General features: G+C 42.3%; 1 protein-coding gene across 5 annotated transcripts; it reads left to right on the forward strand.

Moving 5' to 3' along the window:
* Positions 1 to 582: 582 nt before the first annotated feature.
* Positions 583 to 25,719, forward strand: LOC122023596 (DNA-repair protein XRCC1-like). 5 transcript variants are annotated; one of them, XM_042581789.1, is made up of 9 exons: positions 583 to 857; positions 1,198 to 1,583; positions 1,675 to 1,863; positions 2,928 to 3,039; positions 4,742 to 4,824; positions 7,263 to 7,367; positions 7,687 to 7,773; positions 8,145 to 8,458; positions 25,347 to 25,719. In XM_042581789.1, the coding sequence occupies exons 2-9, from the start codon at positions 1,371 to 1,373 to the stop codon at positions 25,387 to 25,389; spliced, it is 1,146 nt and encodes a 381-aa protein (XP_042437723.1). In that variant the 5' UTR covers positions 583 to 857; positions 1,198 to 1,370; the 3' UTR covers positions 25,390 to 25,719. The 5 variants fall into 5 exon arrangements, with proteins under 5 accessions (XP_042437723.1, XP_042437722.1, XP_042437720.1 ...); XM_042581788.1 differs by having other exon boundaries at positions 583 to 810; XM_042581790.1 differs by lacking the exon at positions 25,347 to 25,719 and adding an exon at positions 8,581 to 8,874 and having other exon boundaries at positions 586 to 810.
* Positions 25,720 to 26,128: the final 409 nt, after the last annotated feature.

A 26,128-nucleotide genomic window follows, 5' to 3' on the forward strand; every position in this document is an offset into this window, starting at 1 on the left:
ACCTAAGATCATCATATCAGAAAATGGGAAGCTGGAAATTGAGAATATGACAGTTTTGTTGACCGACTATAGATCTCATTTTGTTATGTAAAATAAGTAATATTAATACTGAGCTATGAAAAGAGTTTTGGTGTTGATCATCTGATGTAAAAGGTTGTAAATAAGTCGAGTCGAGTCGAATCGAGTCGAGTTTTGAGGTGTTCAAGTTTATTTGATAAGGTAATCAAGTCGAGCCGAGCTGAGCCGAGCTTAAAATTAACTAAGCTTTTGAAATGAGTATTCAAGTTTGGCTTGATTTATTTTTTATGAGTTTGAGTTTGTTTGTTCAACCTGCCTCCCACCGGTCGTCCTTGACTGTCCCGACTTGTAGTCACAATTATCCTCCATTCGAGCCTTTGACACCTGGACGTTGATCACCTTAATTTTGATCTCTACTTTAACTATTGACCCTGTGTCAGATAGACATCCTTCTATCGCCGCATCATAAGATATATATATATATATTTTTTAAAGAAAAACAATATATATTTAGAGCAATTGACCTTGCAAAATGGGTAACTTCATAATTAAGCAATTCGAGGGTAAAATAGTCATTCCATTTTGTGGGCTTTTCCATCAGCAATTCCACCTTCACCGCCAACTCCGTGACTCTGATTTCCGTCGCCTCCGTCGTTATAGTCGACCGCCGGCACGCTGCATCGCAATGATGCCTTCGGTGATCTCCATCTTCGTCATCTGAAACCCCCTTCCAATCCGAGTCGCCTACAGGCTTGACCCCCTTGGAATCAGCCATCGATCGCCACCGACACGGTTGCTCTTCTATTTTCAATAATATCTTCTCATTTTAGGTTTGGAAGGTCTGTTTATTTCTTGCCTTTTATATCTTCCAATCTTATCAATTTGTGATGCAGAGTATCTTCGAGGGATAGTCTATGATAAATGAAGCGTCTTTGTGGCTGTTATTGCATTGCAAACTATTAGATTCAATTAGGCAGAAAGAACTCAACTTCTTTATTTATTTATTTATTAAATAAATAAATAAATGTTTGCTGTAAGAACTCAACTATTAAATTCAATTAGGCAGAAACAACTCAACTTAATTTGCATAGCATAGTTATATTACAAATGTTATATTTTTGCACTTTGTTAAATCTTCTATGCTAATCTTATCATATCCTTTTTCTTCTTTAATTACAGAGATTAGGCAATGCACTGAGATACTATTAAGCGACTGCTTGCTGTGTGTCTTCCTCAGAAGTTCTGCATTGATTGCATTTAATTATTGTTATTTAAGGACCACTAAGTTAGTTGTTCTCAAAGTTGAACAAACAGTTTTTGCTTGGTCTGCAATCTGCAAAGATTTTTGCATCATGTCCAATGCACGCTCATACGGCGATGATGATCATGCTGTGAAAGAAAAGAGAATCCTTCCTCCTGGGGTCAGTTCTAGAGACGCAAAAGACAAGTCATATGGAAAAGCTTTGGTTGATGCTTCTATAGGGGAATTAAATAATGTAAAAAGAAGCAACAATTCTGACCCACCTGAAACGTCTCAAAATAGGAAGGATTTTTCAAACTTGCTGGTAATGAACAACACTGAAAGTTTGCCAAACATTTTCTTGAGCTGCTCATTGCATAATTACTGATGACTTTCATATATCTTGACTTTGACAGGAAGGTGTAGTATTCGCACTGTCTGGGTTTGTTAACCCTGAAAGGGCTGCAATACGATCTCAGGCACTAGAGATGGGGGCAAAATACCGACCAGATTGGACCTCAGATTGTACAATTCTAGTGTGTGCATTTTCGAATACTCCTAAATTTAGACAAGTCAAATCTGATGGTGCTACGATCGTGTCAAAGGTCATATTCTTTTGCTTAATCCTTATAGAGTTCATTTGTCTTATTCTATTGAATAATCGTAGGACTATTTTATATCAGAACTATTGATTGATGGAAAACAACTTGCCACCGTGTGCTACTGCATGTGTTTACATTCTTGCTGCTTGCTTGTTTCTTGTAAATTTTTTCCACATAACTAGCATGGCATTAAGTTCTTTGTTTTGCATTAATATTCTATTACTTATTTGGACATTAACGATGATATGACCTTAGGTGAATTTCCATGGTGGGATAAGATTCATAGTCAACCCCAGATAGTTGGACATGTTTTTTTTTTCTTTCCCATTGTTATTTGAACTCATGAAAATTTGATGAGTTTTTCTGAACATGCGAGGAACAACCATTCACATTTATTTCATCTAAGAGAATTATTTTTTCATATGATATGTGAGAAAAAATCATCTTGTTCTTGTCATCTTGTGCATTTCTTAATAGTAAAATGATTTGCCAATGTTAGAGACCTTTCTATATTTTATTCAGGACAACCAATGAATATTTGTTAGATTTCTATCATCATTTACGGACATGTAATTGCTATTCGTCTTTGAAATGTTGTATAACTGAATTTCTTATAGACAGTTCAATAATCAAAATGATAGCAGTGCTCTCTAAATCTTAAAAAAATGACTCACGACATATTTTATCAGTCCTTGTCTATTAATGAGAATTCGTCACCATAGAGTTGGGTAAAAAAGTTTAGGAGGAATTATCTTTTGGTTTTTAACTACTTAAGATAATTTGAGATCAACCAATGTGGAATACATGACTACATCTGGCATTCTGTTATATATTCTCAAATAATCCTAAATTTGTACTTTGGTTCTCCATATTTTGTTTTCTATGACCAATACAGTGAGTTTTGAAATGGCTAGAGGAATTTACTTTTGCTGCTTCATACTTGTTTGGCTTTTTTGTAAGGTGCACATGATGAATCATCACATGCACTTCAACTTTTGTAGGAAACTTGTTTGGCTTTTTTGTAAGGTGCACATAATGAATCATCACATGCACTTCAACTTTTGTAGGAATGGATATTTGAGTCCTACATCCAGAAAAGGCTTGTTGACATTGAACCTTACCTTATGCATGTTGGGAAACCATGGCGAAACAATAGCAAGCAGTTTGATACCAATCAAGGTATTTAGTTGGCTTGCATAGTTGATAATTTTAATGATAGCCAAAGTATTATTTTCCTCGCATTTCATTGATTGAAATTTGCAACATTTATGTTTGATTACATGATTATTTATTCCAAAAGTTTAGGCAACTTGGAAATCACCCAAGCAACAGTTTTATATTTGTAATATTCTTCTCTTGTTTGGTTGGCTAAATTATACTAGTTTAGCTCAAACCTAGCTTGTGGACTAATTTCCTAGGCATGTTTTTAAAATTTCTAAGACTTATAGGATTTGTCCTGGAGACCTACTTTTTTGATACGAAGCTAAATTCTCTTTGGTGGCAATTTTGACTTAAGCTATTTGGAGAATGAATAATCTATATTTTTATTAAGTTCTCTAACACTCTCCTTATGTGTGGGTAGGTGGCCTTGATCAGTTGATTTGGCAAGCTTCACACTGAACTGATTTGAGTGTGTGTTTCTTTTAGATTATTAGCATTAGATTTATTTCTCTGGTACTTTTGATAGGAATGAAGTAATCCTTCTATTTCAGAATGTGAATTATGTTTTTAGTTATGATGTTTGAAAACATTCTACTTCAGTGGTTATTTGTAGAAGCGAACAATTATGTTTGATTTTTTACTTTTTTGTTCGTTTGTTCCAGTAAATAAAGTCCAAGACATGAATCTCTTCTCGTTTCCTTTTCTATCTTACTGCTTCTCTTCTTATACATTGGAAACTTCCATGTAGTGTCTCTTTTTTCTGCTATATGGCGAATGCTATCAGTAGCATGCTGCATGCTGCATTTCGGCAGGTACAATGATGGTAATAGTTCATAGTAAAGAGTAAGTGAATTCATCCTGAGTTAGTTACTCAATGATTTAAACCTAGACCACACCAAACTGTACGACTTCGTGCTTATACATCAGTTTTTTGTTGGATGTCATGGTTCCTGAACAGCCATATATTCAATATTTTGATTGAGCCAGGTGTTTGGTCAATTTATTAGATAACTAGGCAAAATTTTATCAGCTATGCTTGACCTGATATCAGACAATTACTTGTATTCTTCAGTATAGATACCAAAGATTTTCTGTTGAAAATTTATTTTCTGCTCTGCTGTTCAAGTGAGGTAAGGATCCTTTCGGGCTCATCCAATCAGACAGAGAAACAGAAGAGGAAGATGAAAAGATTTGTTTATATCAAAATATGAATGCCTGATGTCAGCATTAATTCATTAAGAAAAGAGAAAAATTCTGTGATCGCACATGCCAATTTCGTTTCCATACCCAAGATTAGAGAAGACACTGATTCTGATAAATGCTTGCGTTGATAGGTTGATGGCGGTTCCATGGCACCACATGCTTCTTTCTATGCACATATAAAACACTTTAGCTTTGCTCTTAGTTTCAGGCATCAACCACAAACATTCTTTCCATTGATAGCATTCTAGAATCTAAGGCTCCTGCTAGCTGTGCAAAACCTCAAACATTTATAAGGGAACTCTCATTGACCCAGATAATCGGATATGCTACTAATTGTACAAATATTCCGCTTTATCTTTGCTCAGTTTCATTCTTTCCCATGTTAGCATGCTAGAATCTAAGGCTCCTGCCATCAGGTTGTGCAAAACCTCAAACATTTAGAAGGGAACTATCATTGACCAGGATACGTTGCTAATTGTACAAATATGCTCTTGATATTTCATACCTTAACTTACAGATCAGAACGTTGCCCAACATGAAGAATCTCTAACACAATCTCGGAAATCAGATATGAAGTTTAGCAGATCCAAAAGACATGTGGTTTGTATTCATTTTTTTATTGGTTTCAGATGTGATTATCGATGAACCATTTTTTTAATTTATTTCCTTGATTAAGATTTAACTTAAAGCATTATATGGCAAATCAATTGGCTAATATCATATAATTTGTGAATACAATGAGATCTTTTCTTTTTGTTTAATATTTTGTCACCATTATCATCTTTCTAGGCACATTAGTTTTGCCATGTCTTTGTTTATTTGGAAAATGTAATCAATTAAAGCTCTAAAATACGTTGTAAGGAGGAAGAAAAGTGAATGTTTGAGAACTATATGGAATTGTCAATTTTGTGTATCTTAGGTTTCCCTAACGTGAATGAAAACATTTTTGGTTCTTGTATAGTAATGCTGTCTGTAGCAACATGAAACATTTATTCCATCGGTTGACCAACACGCGGAATGCGTTGAGATATGGAACAATTCCATCTCTGACCAATATTAAGGTTCCCTCCTTGTATGTGGAGACATGGCAACATTATTCTTCATCCATCGCTAGCTTTGATCAATATATGTCTCCTTCCTTGTGAAGGTTCCAGCTTTGGCACCACATTTTGTTCTTCTTCTTCTTGAGACACTAGATGACATGGAGAATGGAGAGACTTGCTCCCAGTTCTTCCCCCCACACTGTTGCAATTGGTGTCTTCTCCTCAGTTTCTCCTAACTTGTGCCGCCACACCATGTGTTAGCTTGCCAACATGACACTAGTACATCTTGTGCCTGCTAGGCACTGAATCCCACCATGAAACGAGACTTCAAATCTTGGTCAGAGCTAATTTGGTTATAACTAATATTTGTCTATATTTACATATCTGAATGGATTCCAATGTTACACATGTTATTTGTACAAAGTTTTAAATTCTAGCAACAACTTAGATGCATTATCTTAAGAAAAGATTAATTCAATTTAGCTCTTAATTTTCTTAAGATAACATCAAGAACACATAAAAATGAGGGAATATTTATCTTCAATCGCGCTAATTACTTTTACTGTCATCTTTTAGACAATATATCTTTTCACTTCATCCCTTGAACTTTATAATGCCAGGAGTAGATTGAATTATCGTTACAAGGATTTGAATCTCTAACATATTATGAAAAATGTACTTTTGCTTCAATTTATTCTTTTCAATGGATACTGTGTCACCTTATTATAATTAAGAGTAATCCATTTTGTCTTTCAATTCCTACCAAACTTGAAGAGATTTTCCCTTCTGCTTGTCTTTAGGTCATGTTTCTTCCATAGATCTAAAGTTCATAGGCTTAATTGGCTATGGGATAATATGAATTGTATGGTTGGCCAGCGTTGGGCATGAGTCAACATTCAATAAAGTTAAAATCATTGAGCACTCCCCTTTTGGAAGGCCTCATGTTCAACCCTTTTTGTGGGAACATTATATATTAGGCCACTCCTATTTGTTTTTGTTAAATGGAATTTCTTTGGATAGATACATATCCGTACATAGACATTCTTGAAGCGAATTGCTTTTCTTAAAAGGTATGGTATGGATAGTCATGGTTAAATAGTTAAGTTGATGTTTCAACTAGTTTGTGCTTACATGTTAAGTAGAAAACACCCACTGAAAATATTTGGTTAAAACTAGAAGTTTAAAGACATGCCTTCCTTTTATCCATAATAATTTGTGAAGATTTGGCAGATATATTTATGCATGATATATAGTGGCAAGAATATATATTACTTTATGAATGAAGAGTATCTTAAAATTCTGTTCATTTTAAAAGCTCTTGACATTTTATAGGATATTTGTATTCTTCAAAGGATATAGTTTATTCTTTTCAATTGGATTGAAAGCACAAATACTGGTTTTTTTTGGTTCTTGAGTATAGCGGGCAAGCTGATACTCAACTCATCACTGGTGCTGTGTCATACTTTGTTAAACTGGGTGACAGCTCGTCTCAAATTCTCAAGCCACTAGGAAAGAATATATCTATGGTTTATACATCCAAATATGCTAGCAGGTCTCAAAAACCTTGATTGTGCAATTAGTTCAAGTGATTATGAGCTGATAGACATGGATGCATATTGAACCTTTCAAGTAATTATGGTTTACACATCCAAATTATGAGAGTACTTTCATACATTGAGCTGGAAAATCTTTCAGTTCAGATGCATATTGAACCTGCATAAGGCATCAAGCATTTAAATATGGACAAATTGATCACATTATTCTGTAGTGTTGTATTTGCAAAGTTGTTAGGCATGCCCACTATTAGGATAGAAAGTCTACCGTAGTGGATTGTGTAATCTTGACCGCATTCTGCAAGGTTGCAGATAGTGCATTTTCACCATAATACAGTTGAGGGAACTTTGACATAACTTAAGACCTACATATCTCTCTGTGAAAACCAAGTTTTCTTTTCAAAATTTTGTAACTTGTGTTTAAGTGTTGGTTTTAATGCAGGAAACTACTGATGTTGATGGTCAATTTTCTCCTTCCAAGATAAAAAAATGGGCAATAGATGATTTGCATAAAACAATGTCATGGTTGGAGAGTCAAGATGAAAAAGTGAGTTCACTTGTATACTATCACAGAAATCACTCATTGAGTTGGTACAGTTTTTGTGTCTTTGTAGTTGATGAGTGCAAGATAATGTCTTATCTGATGGTAGTGTTTTATTTATTTTAATACTCATTAATCCAATTTAAACTAATTTATCAGCTGCTGCATCTTTAAGGTTTCTATGAGGCTATATTGTTCACTTTGAAGAACCTTTTTTTGAGCATTAAGAAAAGGATACTTTTCTCTAAAATTTTCTATTGGTTTGTGATTCTGTAATGTCACAGCTACAATCTAATTTAACTTGCTTGGATTTCTATCTTGACAGCCAGATGAGAGTGAAATCAAAAGTATAGCTGCAGAAGGAATTATTACTTGTCTTCAAGATGCAATTGATTCTCTCAGTCAAGGTCATGTAAGTTTTTTCTTGTTGCTCTACATGTTCATACCAAGAAAAATTCATGGCAGTAGTCAACCAACAGATGGCTGAACATGCATGTTGTTGTCATCTTTTGTTGAATTACCTTATGCTTTGTTATAACTACAGAACTTCCTTATAGTTCAAGAACTCTGGTGTAAGTCAAACTCTAAAATTAACCTCCACTCCATACTTTTCTGGTGTTATGGCTTAGGAAATGGAACAAGTCTGAATGCATTGGAAAAAGTTGGCCTTTTCAGTGAATTCTTATCATTGTTTTTACACTGTTGAGTTCTCAAGTATCAAATCCTTCATTTCCTTATACAAGCTTTTAATCTAGCCATGCAAATATTGATCTATACTTTCAGGATGTTCGGCTTGCTAGTGAGCAATGGAAGTTCGTTCCTCGTGTTGTTAAAGAGCTGGTGGAACTTGAGGAGAAAAGCAGTAAAAAACCACCAACTTCGAAGAAAGTGCTGCATGAGTTAGCTTTAAAGTGCAAGGAGATTTATGAAGGCGAGCTTTTGCTTGTAGATAACACTAAAATAAAACAACAGAAGATTTTTCATGCTGTGGAGGGAGAACCTGCGGATGATCCTGGGGCGGACAGTGATGACACAATTGAAATGACAGAAGAAGAAATTGAGCTTGCATACAGACAATTTTCTGAGAGCTGTGAATGGTAAGGAAACGATGAGCTTATTCTCCACATTTCTACCTGAACAGCTACTCTCTTTTTCCTGTAGTACAAGATTTACATCGTAACCTCAAATGCTCTGACTTCACTTTTTAACTGAAATGCAGATTGAACTGAAACCTGAGTTCAAGTTTGATGGCTAAGAATTTAAGATTATTTTCTAGTGGATTGAGTCGTACGAGACATTTTCTCCTCCATTAGCCTTGAGATTTTGGAAGAACCACTTACAAAGCTAGTGGATACTGTGGGCCGACAATGCGATTAGTCTCTGGATTGCTAGATGACTGAGCAACAAAGTGTGCCCTACGACTCTGGGAGAATGATCTTTTTGTTAACTAAAATACCAGTGTGCAAAAAATACCTATACAATGAGTCACTACACATTAGCAATTTCTATGAAATACTTGCCTATTCTTTGTTAATGTTACATAGCACATGGAATTGCTTAACAAGCTTTAAACCCCCCAAAATAACCTATGACCTGAGAAGTGCAGTCAAAACCAAGCATGAAAGTAAATACTAGATAATATTAATAGATCTACACCATCACCTTAATTTAACAAGCCTAAACTCCCCAAAATAACCTAGGATTTGTATATTTGGTTATATTTGGTTGATGATGCTATTGAGATTTTTATATATAATTTTTTATTTAATTATTTTAAAATATTATTGATTCTTTCCAAAAGTCGAAGAGATGGATGTTGGGGACGTGGTGCTCTTGCTGACTTCCGGTGGACTTCGCTCCCGCCTGCAACACAAGTAGCATCAGTGCCGAGCCAGGGAAGGGGTCTCCGGCGATGACCTTCCGACGCTCAAGTCAATCTCTGGTGAAGCAAGAAGCAAAGAGAACTGTAGCGCAATAGTAGAAGTCGCGAGAAAAGTATACTGCCGCCGATGCCTAGATCCCCTTTTATATAGGGTTCTTGTAGCGTGTGTGCAAACTTCTTAAAGCGGGCACGCTATCCCAAGCTTTCCCTGAGGAGACATGTCAGTAAAGTGTCTCTGACACATATCTTAACGGGCCGAACATATCTCTGAAGTGACAGTTGAAGCTTCCATCGTACGATCCTCTCTTTGACCACGCCGCCTGTCAGCGACACTAGCTCCCAAAAGGATGTCAAAAGTATCCCGCTGTGTCTGTTGCTTGGCCGAACGGAATGGTCGCTCGACCAAGATTCTAATATCCTTGCATTTGCTGCCACACCGAGCGGGATAGCTGCTCGGCTGAAAGTCCCCTGTCCAAGTGTCGTCCGTTGTTGGGCCGAGCAGGATGACCGCTCGGCCAGAAGCCCACTGTCCACCTGCTCTATTGCTTGGCCGAGCAGGATAGCCGCTTGGTGGGTAGTTCACTATCCGCGTGCTTGGCTGGTGTCGAGTCTACTGTTAGGCCGAGTGGAAGAGCCGCTCGGTTAGGCTTCTGCGCGTCCCTTAAGCGTCAGTTTGATTACTCCGTATCGAAGATGGTGGGTCGGTGCTTAACCCACGGCCGGAATATGCCTCGCCCGATCGGCCAAGACCATCCATCCATTGACCGTCTTGACTTTGATCTCCATTGACCTCCACCGTAGCAGCGAGGCGGGGCCCCTCACCATCACCCCATCACAAGCCTCCCCTTCAAGTCTAGTCGAAGGAGGTTGTAGTCCGACTGACTGGACTATTGTGTGAGCAGATTCCCTCCCGATCAGCCTTCATCACTGTATGGACTCCAATCAGGATAGGCCCGATCCTCGCCGATCGGCCTTTTGAAGCTTGTCGTTCGGTTACAAGCACACTCCATCGATCCGATCGGGCGGACAAACGTTTACACTTGTAGAACTTGTTTCTCGGGCTGTCTCGAGTGAGCGCGGGCTAGGCTGACGTCACCCTGATTTCTTGGGAATTGTGCAAATCCCCTCTCATTAAGGCAGAACAGGTTCCCACGCTTGCATTAGTTGCCGACCCGTGGTAGCATGCCACGTGTCACGCCCACTATCGTCGTACGCCTAATATGATAGGCATTGATTGCGACGCTTGGCGGTTTGAATTCAATGGCGAGATCTCTTCCTAGGTTTTCGCGACCTAGATCGGACGGCTTCGGTCGGCCGAGCCTGAGGTATATGAGCCCGCTGCGTCGCCGCCTTCTCCACGCTTTCGTTGTTGTGTTTCCAAGGACTTCTGTGCGATTTGCTGATCCCGCACGCTTTGCTCTCCGACGATCCTCCGTGCCTCTTTTCCGGCGACCCCTCTTTTTCCCAGTAAGATATTTCCTCATCACGTTCATTTTTGAGCAGTTGACTCATTTTTTGGTTCCGGTGAAACCTCCAGCGACTTTTTTCCTTTGATTGCATTTCTGCCTCCCGACTACCCCCCTTTTCCTTTATTTTCGAGATGGCAAGCTCTTCGCAGCTGTCGGCTCCCCTCCCTAAACTCTGGTATACTACCATGGAGTGTAGGTTTGATGAGGGCGACGCTGAGGGCCTTAGAAATGCCTTTGAAATTCCATCCAACCACGAAATCATTCTACCTTCCTCGTCCGATCGACCAAATGCTCCCCCAACCGACACCATCTGTCTGTTCAGGGATCACTTTACCGCTGGCTTGCGATTTCCTATCTATCCTTTCATCATCGTAGTTTGTAAATACTTCCGCATCTCTCTTACTCAACTTGTGCCGAACTCCTTCCGTCTTCTGTGCGGCGTCGTTGTCTTGTTTCAGCTGCACGACATCCCTCTTACGTCTCGGGTCTTCCATTATTTTTATTATCTGAAGCTGTCCGAGCTGGGGACCTTCCTCTTCTAGTCTAGGGTCGGTTTAGTGCTTTTTGATAAAATGCCAACTTCCAATAAATATTGGAGGGAGTACTTCTTTTTCATGTGTCTTCCCGAGCGGTCAGAATTCTCGACCCCCTGGCAGCTCGAAGTGGCACCTCAACCCCCACTGAAAAGCTACAAGAGCCGATCGGACTATCTGAATGTTGCGGTGATGCTGGCAGGTCAGAAGTATGACATCCACAAGTTGTTATTTGAGGGTGTCCTCTACATCTTTGGCCTCAGTCCGATCCGCACTCGGCTCTCGATTAGCCTAGGTATGCAACTACTTTACCCTTTCCCTTTGATGCTAACTGATTTTTCTTTTTCTCCTGCAGCTGAAGTCATGATGCGAGCGTCGATGGTCGACAAGGCGAAGCTTATGGACTCCGCGATCGAGGCGACGACTACCGAAGAGCTGATGAGCCGAAGTTTGCAACCGGTCGGCTCTCACGAAGATCCACTCAACTTGAGTGAGGAGGCACCCGTGGAAGTGGGCGAAGGCGAGGCCAGCCATGCGCCAAGCGAAGGAGCCACCCCGAGCTCATAGCCTCCGGTAGAACGTCACCCCATCATTCCCGTTGAGGAACCATCGGGCTCGACCTCTTCCGACGTGCCACTAACCAGGCGCAAGAGGCATCTTTGCGTTCCGCTACCTCGGGCGCGGAGCCAGTCAAGAGGGTCGGCACTTCGACTCCGCTCCCAGAAACTGTGGAGGCTTCATTGTCCGATCGGACGCCCTCCCTGGTCGAGCTACCACAGGGGGCCATCGCCGCATCGCCCATGGCCTTCATGCCACCACCACCTAAACCCCAGAAGGTTAAGAGGTCCGGCATCCTACCGGCCTCCGGTCTAGAGGCCTCAGCTCACTCGACCTCGAGCGGCCGATGCTCTATCACGGTGATCGTCCATCTTCCAACAGAGGACTATAGCGAGCCAAGCGCCTAGTCCCGGACCCCCGAGCACCAGATCATCATCTGGGAGCCGCTCGTCGAAGTTTGGGAGGATGCACGGGCTCGTGCAGCGATACTACCTCCAGGCGCCCTGGCCAACAGCCATACCCAAATGGCTACCGGAGTAAATTTTTTAATGTAAACTCATGGCTTACCTCCGTTTGGCTCTAACCTTTTTTCATTCACCTGCAGTACTGGGTGGAGAGCTTGGTCATGTGCCACAGACTCGCATTCTTGGAGGATGAATTCAAGAAGCTCAAAGTCTCGAGCGGCACCTCCTCCTCCCAAGGGTAGTCGATATCTGAGGTCGAGAAGCTGAAGGCCGACCTGGAGAAGAGTAATAAACTTTTGGAGGCCGAGCGGAAAAAATTCGTAGATCAGGAGGTGATGCTGGCTCGACTCAACAAACAGGTCACCACCTTCGACAAGAAGATAGAGTCGGCCATTGCCAGGAAGCAACGAGCCATCGACGACCTTGAATTGAAGAACAAGGCGGCCTGGGGCCTTGCCCAAAAGCTCAAGAAGGCCGAAGATTTTTTGGTGGCCGAATGGAACAGCCGCTTGGCTGAAGAAAAGTCCCTCCGTGATTAGATCGTCTCCAGGGATGCCGCGCTAGCCGCCGCCAAGGATGAGTTGGAGGGCTCCCGTGCGGTGCTATGGATATATCAGGATGCCGAAGGGAGTAGGTTTGAATCCATGAAGCAAGCCTACCTCCGTTCGGATGCATTCTGCGATAAATTCACCGATTAAGCCCTTCGACTATTCGACTTGGCAACCGAAGGGACGATCGGTCAACTTCACGAGGGGGGCCACCTGTCGACCGTTGTGACCAGCAAGGTCATTAGCCGGGACAAGCTCACGGCCACGCTGGCCGACGACGTATTAGACTACCTGGAGTGAGGCCGAGTGCTCAACCTTCGTAACCTTCGACTTTTGAAGCATTAATGCATGCCTATAACCTCCAACTTTTGAAGTATTAATGCATGCCAGGCCGTTCGTCCAAGCCCCTTTTTTTTTTCTTACTATTTGTTTTCTGGTCTTTTCTCGCTAGTACCGCAGCCTCATAACTTTTCCGATCGGCAATAGTTTATATGCATGTCTACTCGATTCGCCTTTCTTTCCAAGTTGTGGAGCTTGAAGTATTTTGGTACATTCTCTCGAACGGGCCGTTCATTTGCAAATTTGATGGCTTTTGGGCAACCCTTATTTATAGTCAGCCGTTCGACAACCCGCATAGACTCGGGTCTATTGTTGCCACTTGGCTATTTAATGAAGTCTCGGGTTTAACGTCGTTGCTCGACGATTCGAAGCAGGCCCGTGTTTAATGTTGTCGCTCGACGATTTAAGGTAGACCCGCATTTAACATCGTCCATCGATGGTTTGTCGGAGACTCGCGTTTAAAGTTGCCGCTCGACCGTTGATGGAGACGAGGGTTTAAGGTCGCCGCTCGACCGTTGATAGAGACGAGGGTTTAAGGTTGCCGCTTGACCGTTGGTGGAGATGAGGGTTTAAGGTCGCCACTCGACTGTTGGTGGAGATGAGGGTTTAAGGTCATTGCTCAACCGTTGGTGGAGACGAGGGTTTAAGGTCGCTGCTCGACCATTGATGGAGATGAGGGTATAAGGTTGCCGCTCTATCGTTGATGGAGACGAGGGTTTAAGGTTGCCGCTTGACCGTTAGTGAAGACGAGGGTTTAAGATCTTCGCTCGACTATTGGTGGAGATGAGGGTTTAAGGTCGCTGCTAGACCGTTGATGGAGATGAGGGTTTAAGGTCGCCGCTCGACCGTTGGTGGAAACGAGGGTTTAAGGTCGCCGCTCGACCATTAATGGAGACGAGGGTTTAAGGTCATCGCTCGACCATTGGTGGAGACACACGTTTAACGTCACCACTCGACGGTTGGTATGCAGTTCGCACCCGGGTTTAAGGTCACCGCTCGACCGTTGATGGAGACACGCGTTTAACGTTGCCGCTCGACGATTCGATGAAGACTCGGGTTTAAGGTCGCCGCTCAACCGTTGAGGGAGATGCACTTAAAGAGGCCTTTGCTTTTTTATTCAAACTTTGCCCTACATTCGGCAAACATACAATATCTACAAAATACAGAATTCACTTGTGCACCTCTCATCCAGCCCTATAGGGTTGAAGATGATTCGCACTTCAGGGTCTCTCGAGATGCCTCCCCTCTTCGTCCTCCAAATAGTAGGTGCCTGAACAGAGCTTCCGTACGACCTTGAACGGTCCCGCCCTTGGTGTCACAAGCTTGGCGAGGTCGCCGACCGACTTCACTTTCTGTTGGACCCCGTGGTTGTTTTGATGTGATCAACCAAGTTAGGTTAGGTCCTGTTTGGTTTTTGATCCCTGTGTCTAAGTGTGCAGGAGCGCAGGAAGTCGAGCGGAAGACGCAGCTAGCGAGAAGGACGGCACAGGAAGGGAACCGACGGGCTCGGTGCGTCCGAAGGACGAAAGAGTTGCGGAAGATTACTCCAGCGGATGAGAAGAACGTGCACGAGGTTCGAGGGATGAGAAGCCGGGATGGAAGTCTGCTGAGGAGAAGGTCGGAAATTGGGTTCGAGTGAGCCCTATTTCGGTTGGCCGAAATCACCCAAGCGATCGGAGCTTCGGAAGAAGAAGAAAAAGAGAAGCTGGAAGCTATTTATACCATGCAGGTTGAAGGCGCCTCAACAGCATTGAGGGTACCCTCAACATTGAAGGCACCCTCAACAGCATTGAGGGCACCCTCAACATTGAAGGCACCCTCAACATTGAAGGCACCCTTAATGCCATTGAAGGCGCCTTCGACCCAGTCTACTTGACCGTCTCGACCTTGGATAAAGTTTTATCCGATGCCTCGGCTAGAGGCGCCCTCAAGACTTGAGATAGAGTTTCCAGGAGCTATATAAAGTCTCTTGGAGCTAAGAATTAAGCAATCAACTCTGTAATCAATTTCTATCAACTTGTGAGCTTTCTTAGTTTGTAAAAAGGTTTCTCTGCCTACAGTGAAGGAGATTCGTAGTGCACTTTTTCAACTATCTTGGATTAACAACCATCTAGGTTGTAACCATGTAAAACCCTGAGTCTTCTCTTCTCTGCTTTACTTTTATTTCTGTTTTATTTTATTATTGTTGCTATTCTTGAGTTGAAAGAACGAGGAGGGGTTTGTTTTATTTGCAGGCAATTAACCTCTCCCCTCTTGCCGGTCCCGCTGTACCAACACTTTCTTCCAGACGAGGTTGCCAACCTGAAAGGACCTCGGGATCACTTGCCGATTGTAATTCTGCTTCATGCGCTGTCAGTAGGCCGTTATCCGAACGGCAGCTTTTTCCCTTGCTTCATCCACCAAGTCGAGTTCCATCAACCTCCGTTTGGTGTTCCCTTCGTCGTAGTGTTGCACCCGATCGGATTCTACCCCGACCTCCACGGGGACAACTGCTTCATCGCCGTATACCAACTGAAATAGGGTTACGCCGGTCGCCTCTTTCGGAGTTGTGCGGAGAGCCCATAGCACACTAAGGATCTCGTCGATCCAGCTGCCTCCTATGTGGTCAAGCCGAGCGCGCAAGACTCTTAAGATCTCCTGATTGGCAACTTTCACTTGCCCGCTGCCTTGGGGGTAGGCCATCGAGGTGAAGGATTGTTGGATGCCATAGGCTTCACACCATTCTTTGAGCTCCCAACCAACCAACTGCCTCCCATTGTCGGACACGAGTCAGCGCGGGATTCCGAACCGGAAGATAATGTTCTGCCAAATAAATTTGGTGACCATCCACTCGGTGATTCTGGCAAGCGGCTCGGCCTCTACCCACTTTGAGAAGTAGTCTACAGCCACCAGTAGAAACTTTCGCTGACCGATTGCCATAGGGAAAGGTCTCACGATGTCCATGCCCCATTGGTCGAACGGGCACGATACCTGGGCGCTTTCATCTCCTCGGTTGGTCGGTGCGGCATGTTGTGGTACTTCTGGCAAGACAGACAAGTTGCCATCGTCTGAGCAGCATCCTCCTGGAGGGTCGGGCAGAAGTATCCAGCCAGAAGTATTTTTCGGGCCAGTGCGCCACCGCCCGGATGACCTCCGCAAGAGCCTTAGTGCACCTCATTCAGGATGTAATCGACATTTTCTAGTCCGACGCACTTGAGTAGGGGCTGGGAAAAATCTTTCTTATAGAGCTGGTCGCCTATCAACATGAACCGACCGACCCTCTTCTTTATCAGGCGAGCATCTTCCGGATCGGCAGGTGCAGTTCCCGAACACAAGAACTCTGTCAGGGCAGTCCTCTAGTCGTTCGAGAAGGTGATTCTCTCCATACGGTCGATGTTGGCCACCAGTAAGACTTGCTCGATCGGCTGACCTATGATGATCGACGTTAACGAACTGACCAGCTTCACTAGCTCATCCGTCGCTTGGTTCTCCGATCGGGGGATCTTCTGTATAACCACTTCTTGGAAGTTGACCTTCAGCTTTTCAAAAGCCTCTGCATATAGCCTTAGTCGTGTGCTACTTATTTCAAAGGCTCCAGATAGTTGACTGGGAATTCGAGTGAATGAGGACTTTATCTGCTCCTACGTGTCTAGATGCTTGCAGGACAGCAATTAATGTCTCATACTCAGCTTCGTTGTTAGTAGCTCGGTAGTCCAGTCGGACGGACAGCTGCATCCGGTCTTCCCGAGGTGAGATGAGGATTAAGCCGATCCTGCTGCCTTGCCGAGTGGACGAGCCATCCACATATATCTTCCACGTCGTCGGTGGCTCGTTACTCTGGACTTCTATAACAAAATCCGCTAGAGCTTGAGCCTTGATTGCCGCTAGGGGTTGATATTGGATGTCGAACTCGCTAAGTTCGGTCGTCCACTTGATTAGCCGTTCGGACGCCTCTGGATTGAGGAGCACTCTTCCCAGAGCGCTGTTAATCATCATTATTATTGAGTGCACCAGGAAGTATGGGCGAAGCCTCCGTGCGACGAGTACCAGTGCATAGGCCAACTTTTCGAGACAGGTGTAGCGAGATTCAACATTCTTCAATATATGGCTCAGAAAATATACAGGTTGCTGATCTTGACCGTTCTGCCTGACCAGAGCCGATCCAATGACATGTTCGTTGGATGATAAATATATTCAGAGCGGTTCACCCACGACTGGCTTGGCTAACACAGGTAGTGAGCTCAGATACTCCTTTAGCTCCTCCAGCGCCCGGTCGCACTCGACATCTTATTAGAATTTTGTGGCTCGGCACAGTATCTTGAAAAATGACATGCTTTGATCGGATGACTTGGATATGAACCGGGACGGCGCCATGATCCGACCAGTCAGCCTCTGAGCTTCCTTAAAATTCTGAGGCGGAGGCATATTCTGCAAAGCGTGGACCTTGCTGGGATTGACTTTGATGCCCCGCTCAGTGATGATGTAGCCTAGGAAGTGACCACTCTTTGCGCCAAATAGACACTTGCTCGGGTTCAGATTTATTCCGTATGCCCTTAGCGTTCGACAGGTTTCGTTGATATCTGCGCATAGGTCAGCAGCTTGGAGGGATCTGATGAGTATGTCATCGACGTATACCTCCATATTACGGTCGATCTACCGTCGGAACACTTTATTCATTAGCCTCTAGTAGGTGGCTTCGGCGTTCTTCAGTCCAAACGATATGACGTTGTAGCAGTATGTTCCGTTGGCCGTGATGAAGCTGATCTTCTCTTGATCTTCGCAGACAAGCGACACTTGATGGTATCCTTGATACGCGTCGAGCATACGGATCAGCTTGCAGCCCGCCGTCGAGTCCACCAGTTAATCTATCCTCGGCAGCGGATAGAAGTCCTTCGGGCATGCCTTGTTTAAGTCACGGAAGTCGATGCAGACCCACCATTTGTTGTCCGTCTTGGAGACTAGTACCACATTGGCTAGCCATCTCGGGAATTTGACTTCCCTGATGTAGCCGGTCTCCAATAGTTTTTCTATCTCCGCCCGGATGATCACGTTTTGCTCTGCGCTGAAATCCCGTGGATAGAAGTCCACCAGTATGTTCCGTTGGCTGTGATGAAGCTGATCCTCTCTTGATCTTCACAGACAAGCAACACTTGATGGTATCCTTGATACGCGTCGAGCATACGGATCAGCTCGCAGCCCGCCGTCGAGTCCACCAGTTAATCTATCCTGGACAGCGGATAGAAGTCCTTCGGGCATGCCTTGTTTAAGTCACGGAAGCCGATGCAGACCCACCATTTATTGCCCGGCTTGGAGACTAGTACCACATTGGCTAGCCATCTCGGGAATTTGACTTCCCTGATGTAGCCGGTCTCCAATAGTTTTTCTATCTCCGCCCCGATGATCACGTTCTGCTCTGCGCTGAAATCCCTTTTTCTTTGTTTGACCGGCCGAGCGTCCGGACGGACGTGAAGCTCATGCTGGGCCACTCTCGGGGAGATGCCGAGCAACTCATGTGTCGACCAAGCGAACACATCATGATTCTATTGGAGGCAGACGATCAGTTCTGCCTTCTTCTCTTCCTCCAGGTCAGTGGCAATGAAGGTCGTGGCTTCCGACCGGCTTGGGTGGATCTGAACCTCTTCCTTTTCTTTATATACAAAGTTGTGAGGTTTCTCGATAATAGAATTTACCTCTAGCCGTGGAGCCTTCTGGCTGCTTTGGCCTTGGCTTTGACCATCTCCACGTAGTAGCGCCGAGCAGCCGGTTGGTCACCCTTGACCTCGCCCACCTGGTCATCCACTGGGAACTTTATCTTCTAGCAATAAGTGGATACTACCGCTCGGAATTCGTTGAGCGCCGGTCGGCCCAAAATAACATTGTAGGCCAATGGTACGTCCACAACTATAAAGTTGGTGGTCCGGGTCCTCCTCAACGACTCTTCTCCAAGCGAGATGGCCAATCTTGCTTGGCCGATCGACAAAACCTCATTGCTTGTGAATTCGTAAAGCGGGGTCGCCATGGGTACCAACTCGTCGCGATCGATCTGCAGCTGATCGAATGCCTTCTTAAAAATGATGTTCACCGAACTCCTTGTGTCAGCGAAGGTCCGATGAATGGTGTAGTTGGCAATCACCGCTTGGATGATCAAAGCATCATCATAAGGGATTTCGACCCCCTCAAGATCGCTGGGGCCGAAGCTGATTTGAGGCCCTTTGGCCTTCTCCTTGCTACACCCTGCGACATGGATCTCCAACTGCCGAGCGTACGATTTTCTGGCCCGGTTGGAGTCGCCACAGGTCTGCCCTCTGGCGATCATGCCTATCTCTCCACGGGAAGCATTGTTCCTGTTTTCCTCTTCCCAGGCAGACGACCTATTTTGCTCGACTAGGATCCTGGAGGGATTGGTTTCCTCCCTTCGCTGGTGGTGATGGCGCTCGGGTTCCCTTCTTTCTTCTCGTCGCTCAGTTGAGCGGTGACGACCTCGTCGATCAGGAGATGGGGAGCGACAACGATATCCCCTGGGGGTCAGTCGGCTGACAATTGACGTCAATCCTCGGTAATCCCGTGTGTTGTGTGTCGCCGACTGGTGGAATGAACAAAACATGGGCGTCCATACCTTGCCCTTTGACGCCTTGGGCCGATCGGATGCCACATGCTGTACGGTGTGCGCCCTGGTCTCTTGGTGCAACCGTGCTCCTTCAGCCCTCGACCCCTTGGGTGGCAGATGGCTTCTAACCGGTCGACGCTCGGTCGACGCCAAATGCTCGATCGCCACCTCCCTTCTTCTGGCCGCTTGGGCCTCTTCTAAGTTGATGTATTCGTTGGCCTTTTTCAACATGTGGTTGAAGTCCTGGGGCAGCTTTCTGATGAGTGACCGAAAGAATTCCCCTTCAGCGAGCCCCTGGGTAAAGGCATTTATCATGGTCTCGGACAAGACGGAGGGGATGTCCATGGCCACCTGGTTGAAGCGTTGGATGTACGCTCGGAGCGCTTCCTTGGGCCCTTGTTTCAGGGCGAAGAGGATGGCGCTTGTCTTCTGGTAGCGTCGGTTGTTGGCGAAGTGGTGCTGGAAGGCGGCTCGGAAGTCATTGAAGCTTCGTATCGAGCCGTCTGGCAGTCTTCTGAATCAGCGCTGTGCCGATCCGGAGAGAGTCGTGAGAAAGACTCTGCACTTTACTCCGTTCATGTACTGGTGCAGAGTAGCCTCATTGTCGAACCGATCTAGATGATCATCTGGGTTGGTCGTTGATGAGACGAATCTGTCACACCCGCAAATCAAATTAACAAATGATATCCATTGAACCCCTTAACTACACAATGATATTGTAATAACGAGCCCATGATCGAATCTCTCAAGTAACTAACGGTAGGATGTAATCTAGGATTGTATGTTATTCCTATTTTTGGGGTTTTAATATATAAATGGGGGTTTTAACTTTGAATCTAAATCTAACAAATGAAAAGCACAACCAATAATAAAATAATCTAATTCATAAATGAAACCTAACTAGGTGTCACCGATTAGTCCAATACGCATTGTCACACTACGTAATGAATCTCATCTTCAACACAATTTAACTACCAATGAAATAACAAGACTCAAATAAAATTTAATCTAAAGCATTGAATAAAATAGGGAATGAAATAACAAGTCACATTTAAATCTAATCTAAAACATAATTTAAACCCTAGCTTAAAACTAGCCAACTTAACAATTAACCAAGCACAAATTAAACATAAATTAAACTTCAACAAGGCAAAGAAATACTAAATTACTTGATAACAAAATAACAAACGTAAACGAAATCTATTCTAACTTCTAAAACAGTAGCAAAAGAAACTAAATGGTAAACCGTTCCAATCTCACAATCAATTTAACAAACTTCACCCTCTTGCCGTCACACAAGAGGCCGGAGACGAGAACGCCCAACTCCAGATCATCAGCGAGGAGTCTCAGTTGTGCCTCGGTTCCAGGTTTGCTCAACAATACCGACGGAACGCCTCCGGTAAGCTGGAAACATGCCAAAACCTATACTCGGCCCGAAATCTGGAAATCTAGTTCTCTGGATCTGGATGGTGGCTGTCGATGATGGATTGTCATTGGATATGGCTCAGGACCATCAGAGGAACGTCGTTGATGATTTTGTGGTGAAATGGGAACCTAGATCGGAGGAACGCCGTCGATCTGGGGTGGAAACAGAGACTCATAGAAGATGGAATCACGCCGGAAGGAACGCCTGCCAGTGACTCCAGAAGATCGGGAACTAAATGCCGTGAAGCTCTCTCACTGATGTCGAAGCTTGAGAGATTGATCGGAGAAGAAGCGGGGTCGAAGATCACCGGAGAGCTTGCGCCTCCTCACTGATTTGACGCGAACACTGTGCGGAGAACTCGACACCAATGAAGCTATTGTAGCTTCTGTTTTATATCAGATCTAGATCTGAACGGACGACTGGGAGCAATTCGGATCTTGATCAACGGTGAAAAGTCGCTTTAACTCTGATCCGAAGGTGCTGATCTTAATCTAGGGTCTGGATCTACTCTCCCTTAGGTCGGATGGACCAGATCTCCAATGGATGGCTCAGATCCCTCCGATCTTTGATGAACGGTCCATAATGCTCCGCAGCTTGATCTTCTCATTTAAACTCCGATTCGAGCATAAATTCGGTTCGAATAGATCCAAAATCCAAGATCCTTTGATGCCTACAAAATAAGAATCAAATATTAACATCAAATAACATAAAAAATAAGATAATTTATAATTAAGTCCAAAAATAAAGACAATGTATGAAATGTGATGCAAATATAGGTTTTATCTATGAACATAACATCAAACCATGCATGTATGAATCAAAATAATACAGTAAAATCATGGTTATCAAATCCCCCACACTTAGTCTTGAACGCCCCGTGCAAGTAAAGAAAATCTAAAAATCATCTCCACAAAAGATTCCCTAGCAATACTTAGAAGATAGTAAAAGGAATTTAACTAAGACCATCTAAAGACCACAAACAATCATGAATACAATCCAAACAATAATCAGTAGGTATGGTAGTTTCAATCTAATTGAAAAATTAAGCAAGTTGCAATCTCACAAGGTATTCACCTATTCTATCTCTCATACTCAAACATATATAAGTGGAGCTCACTCAATGCAACTCATAATATTTCACTACCATAAGCTTGCTTATTTTCTAATTCTCCACCACTATTAAACATAGCATACATGAATCAAAAGGATTTATCATCAAGAATTGAAATAGAATAAAAAAGAACAATTAAAGTGGATGAAATAGGCAAAAGAAAAGAATTCAATGAAAAATTGAGAAGATGAGAGTATTGGAGGAATATACTTGATGAGTTGACCAATTTGATGTGTAAAGAGATGAATACCATTTGTCGTTACCAATTCAAAATATCAAGCTAACCTCTCCCTCAATTTAATGGCAAATTAAAATTCTTGATACTCTATCTCCACATTGATATCCTTTTGATTTGTCACTGTTTTGTTTTTGTTTTTACTGTTTTTCCACTTCAATACTACTTTTCACTTCAATTCTATCACTAGAAAGCTCAAATAATCTCAACTCAACTTATGAAGAAGAGTTCCCTCCCCCACACTTAAAGTATTGGTCATCTCGGACAATGCAACAAATCTTGCTATACAAATACTAGATACATTTCAAAATTCAACATTTTTTTTCTTTACTTGTTGTGTCCCATATTCAGCTACACATTCCCCAAAATACAGCTTCTATTCAAACAGAATTTCACAATAAAGATTTGGCACAACTAGTAGCTTCAGATTTTTGATTCTCTCATGTAATCCTCTGTATAAACTCTAATCATGCACCAATGATACAAAATAAAAAAATTTCTCTGACCAGACGATAAGGCTTCCTTGCTCCAAATCAGAACTGGATTTAAAAGTTGATACAAAACAGGGCTGATCTCTGATTTCCAACACTTAATTACAGAATCTGAACTCTAACAAAATCTGTTTACAGAATCAACTTCAAGTTCCAGAAAATATAGCTCGGTAGCTAATTCTCAAGTCCAATGTATCATCTTACATATGTGCAATAACACAAAAAGATAGCTTGAATTCAACTTCAACCCGCTACAATTACAAACTACAAAACCTAAACTGCAGATTTGGTATCCAGTTTCAGTTCCTAGCTCTGTATATCTATTTTCATCCAATTCTCAGTCTTTACATCAGCTTTGAACTTTAATCCCTTTGCATTATTTCATTCAACATTGAATCAAATCTAGCTTGTCTTCATTTTGTTCATACATGAAAGATCAATTAAAAAAATTGACACAACATTTGCAATTTAGCAGTTTCCAGCATTCAAAAATTAAAACAATCAGAAATAAAACTGATTACTAAATAATCAATTCCCCTCATATTGAATAGATTAAAAACAACTCAGTTAAGCTTCCAAAGCAGCAATCTGGAGTTCTACACTCACTGAACACCATCAGCAGCCTTGCTCACAGAATTCAGCATCAATCATTACAACTCCAACAACTTCAACTACGGAATCCAAGGAAACAATTTTAGAAATTAAGTTCCAGTTCTGATTTCTGGATGCCAGATTCCAGCTCCATACTTTGTTCTTTTATGAAGATAATCTTGTGAAATCCAATCTGATTCATACTTCCGTTCTTTGGGCATATCTTTTACTGATCCTTAAACATTACAACTTTTGACTTCAAGAATTTAATTATGTTCTTGGCAATTAAATTTCTGCATTTCAAGGATTTAGGAACCAGATTCATAAGTGAAAATCTTTGATTTGTATCTTGTGTAGTTTAGCAATTGGATAAGTGTGGAGAATAACAATCTTTCTTACTTCTTGAACTTATCATTTTTCAGAGAGTTGTGCAAGAAATTTGGCACACAATAGTTTTAGGTCGATACATCATCCTTGACTTCCTTCTTGCAGGTTCCCATTTTTTTTCACAAGTTCAACAGCTGGTAGACATTTGGCACGCCTTTCTTATTAGTTTGAATTATGACCTACAAGTATTGCTTTGCCACTTCTTGCTTTTCTTCTCAGTTCTGAAATTCCCTAGTTTCAAAGAGTGGTAGATCTGTTTAGTGTGCAGAAACCACATTGTGCCTCCTTCACATCAACCAGCAATACATTTAAAGATTCTTCTGCTAATGCATCTCATTCTGTTCTTCAATTTCTGAATTATCAAAGATAGCACTTCCAGAAACATGATTAAGGTTAATGGAGTCTTGGTTTTTTTTTATTAAACCTTGTAGTAAAAAGTTTCAGAAATCTTATACAATGAGCCCTATATAAATCATGTCCAGTTCTTGGCAAGCGAAATTTCTGCAATACATACTTCAGAGAATAAACTCAGTAAAAACTCTGAATTAAGCTACCACAGGTTCCAGAACTTCAAAAATTGGCCAGGGCAATCAGATTCAAAGAAGTTCAAGTTTAAGGGGTTCCTGCATTTCTGAGATCCTAAAATCTGAGGTTGATTTCCTGATTCATGTCCTTACGTTTCAGAACTGGAAATTGAATTTAATGGAGCTTCAAGGACCTCATAGAAGGATTGAATCTAATTCTGACATAGCTCCCTTAATAGCTTGCAAACATCCTCTCTAATTGACACATAAGAAACCAGAACATGCATTTCTGAAACTGCATTCTGGTTTCTGATCTAAAGTTTCAGAAATCACGTGTCAGAATTCAAACAATGCGTTTAGCAACTCTTGAATAATATAGAACTCGGTAAGAAAAGAACAACAATTGACCATTAGGATAAAAACTTCATTTGTGAGCAAAACAATGTAAAGACTTGGCATGTTCTGGAATTTTTAGAATCTACTCAGGCTTCAACCAATAAGATGTGTAGCTACACATTTAAGAAAATAGTTTCACTGAGTTCACAGAAATCCTGCTCTTATAATTCACACATCAACTAATAATTCCCGCTTCCCGGTTATTTTGTGAGATTGCAATTTCAGTTTTCTGTCTAGTTCTAGTTTTCTTATTCCTGATCACAAAATGGGTTGAAAGGTTGGCATCATTCCATTACTGCACTTCATCCTTTCCTGAGATCAGATTTCATAGGCTGTTCTGTAAGTCATACAAAAATTGAGCTTCAATTGAAATTGTCAATGTTGAAGACTGCCATTCATTCAGCTGTAAATTTTTTTTAAAACCCTAATTCAACATTTTTTCCAGTCCTAGCAATAGGAACTTAAGCAGCAACTCAGAAGAAGGATGAATTCTGCCCTTCAGAAATTCCAACTTCAGTCATTGCCGTTCAGATCTTAACGTAAGACTTCAACTTCAATGAAATCGTAGAAGCTACACAGGAATGAATAAGAAGTTGAATTTCAGTTGCTGTTGATCAGAATCAGCACACAGAATTGGCACTAAACAGTGCAGTGCAATTGGGAAATTTCAAGTTCTATATCTTTGAAAATTCATGCTCTACATCATAATACTGGTTATGAAATTCCTTAGTAGATGTGTAGGAGCATCCTCTTAAAATATTGTTATCAAAGATTGCATTAACATTTGATTGCAGCTCTTGAATTCCAACTCCAGCAATAAATTAGCTTCCTATGGTTTTATGAAAATTTTCAGAACTCAACTGACTCCTAATCCTTGTTGCTTCAATTTCTAGTTTCAACATTTGGAATGCAAGGAAGTTCTGGCTCAAATCATTAAAAATTAAGTTATCAATTGGCTTTGTAATACAGAAATTCAAGTTCAAGTTGTAACTAGTTTGAGACAACAACACGTTCGTCTACAACTCATTCATTCCAATTCCAGAATTTTGAGTTTGTCATTGATTAGCTGCATAACTCTTCATCTAGTTATCTTCATTCCTCAAAAGATTGACTCCAGCCGCACCCCCCTCAACATAGAATCCAAAATGGAGTGAAATGAGAAACCATTTGTTACTGGATTTACTAGAGTTTCACTTGAGATAATAACTAATTTGAATTCTGCTCTTG

The sequence above is a fragment of the Zingiber officinale genome, chromosome 9B (genome assembly GCF_018446385.1).
Source record: "Zingiber officinale cultivar Zhangliang chromosome 9B, Zo_v1.1, whole genome shotgun sequence".
In the NCBI taxonomy this organism is placed as follows: Eukaryota; Viridiplantae; Streptophyta; class Magnoliopsida; order Zingiberales; family Zingiberaceae; genus Zingiber; species Zingiber officinale.

Excerpts from the sequence above, each read along its gene's own strand:
- LOC122023596 (XM_042581786.1), top strand. The coding sequence starts at position 1,158 with ATGCTAATCTTATCATATCCTTTTTCTTCTTTAATTACAGAGATTAGG. Across the intron at positions 1,864-2,927 it reads GTGCTACGATCGTGTCAAAG|GAATGGATATTTGAGTCCTA; the intron begins GTCATATTCTTT and ends CAACTTTTGTAG. Across the intron at positions 8,459-25,346 it reads TTTTCTGAGAGCTGTGAATG|TCCTAGCAATAGGAACTTAA; the intron begins GTAAGGAAACGA and ends CATTTTTTCCAG.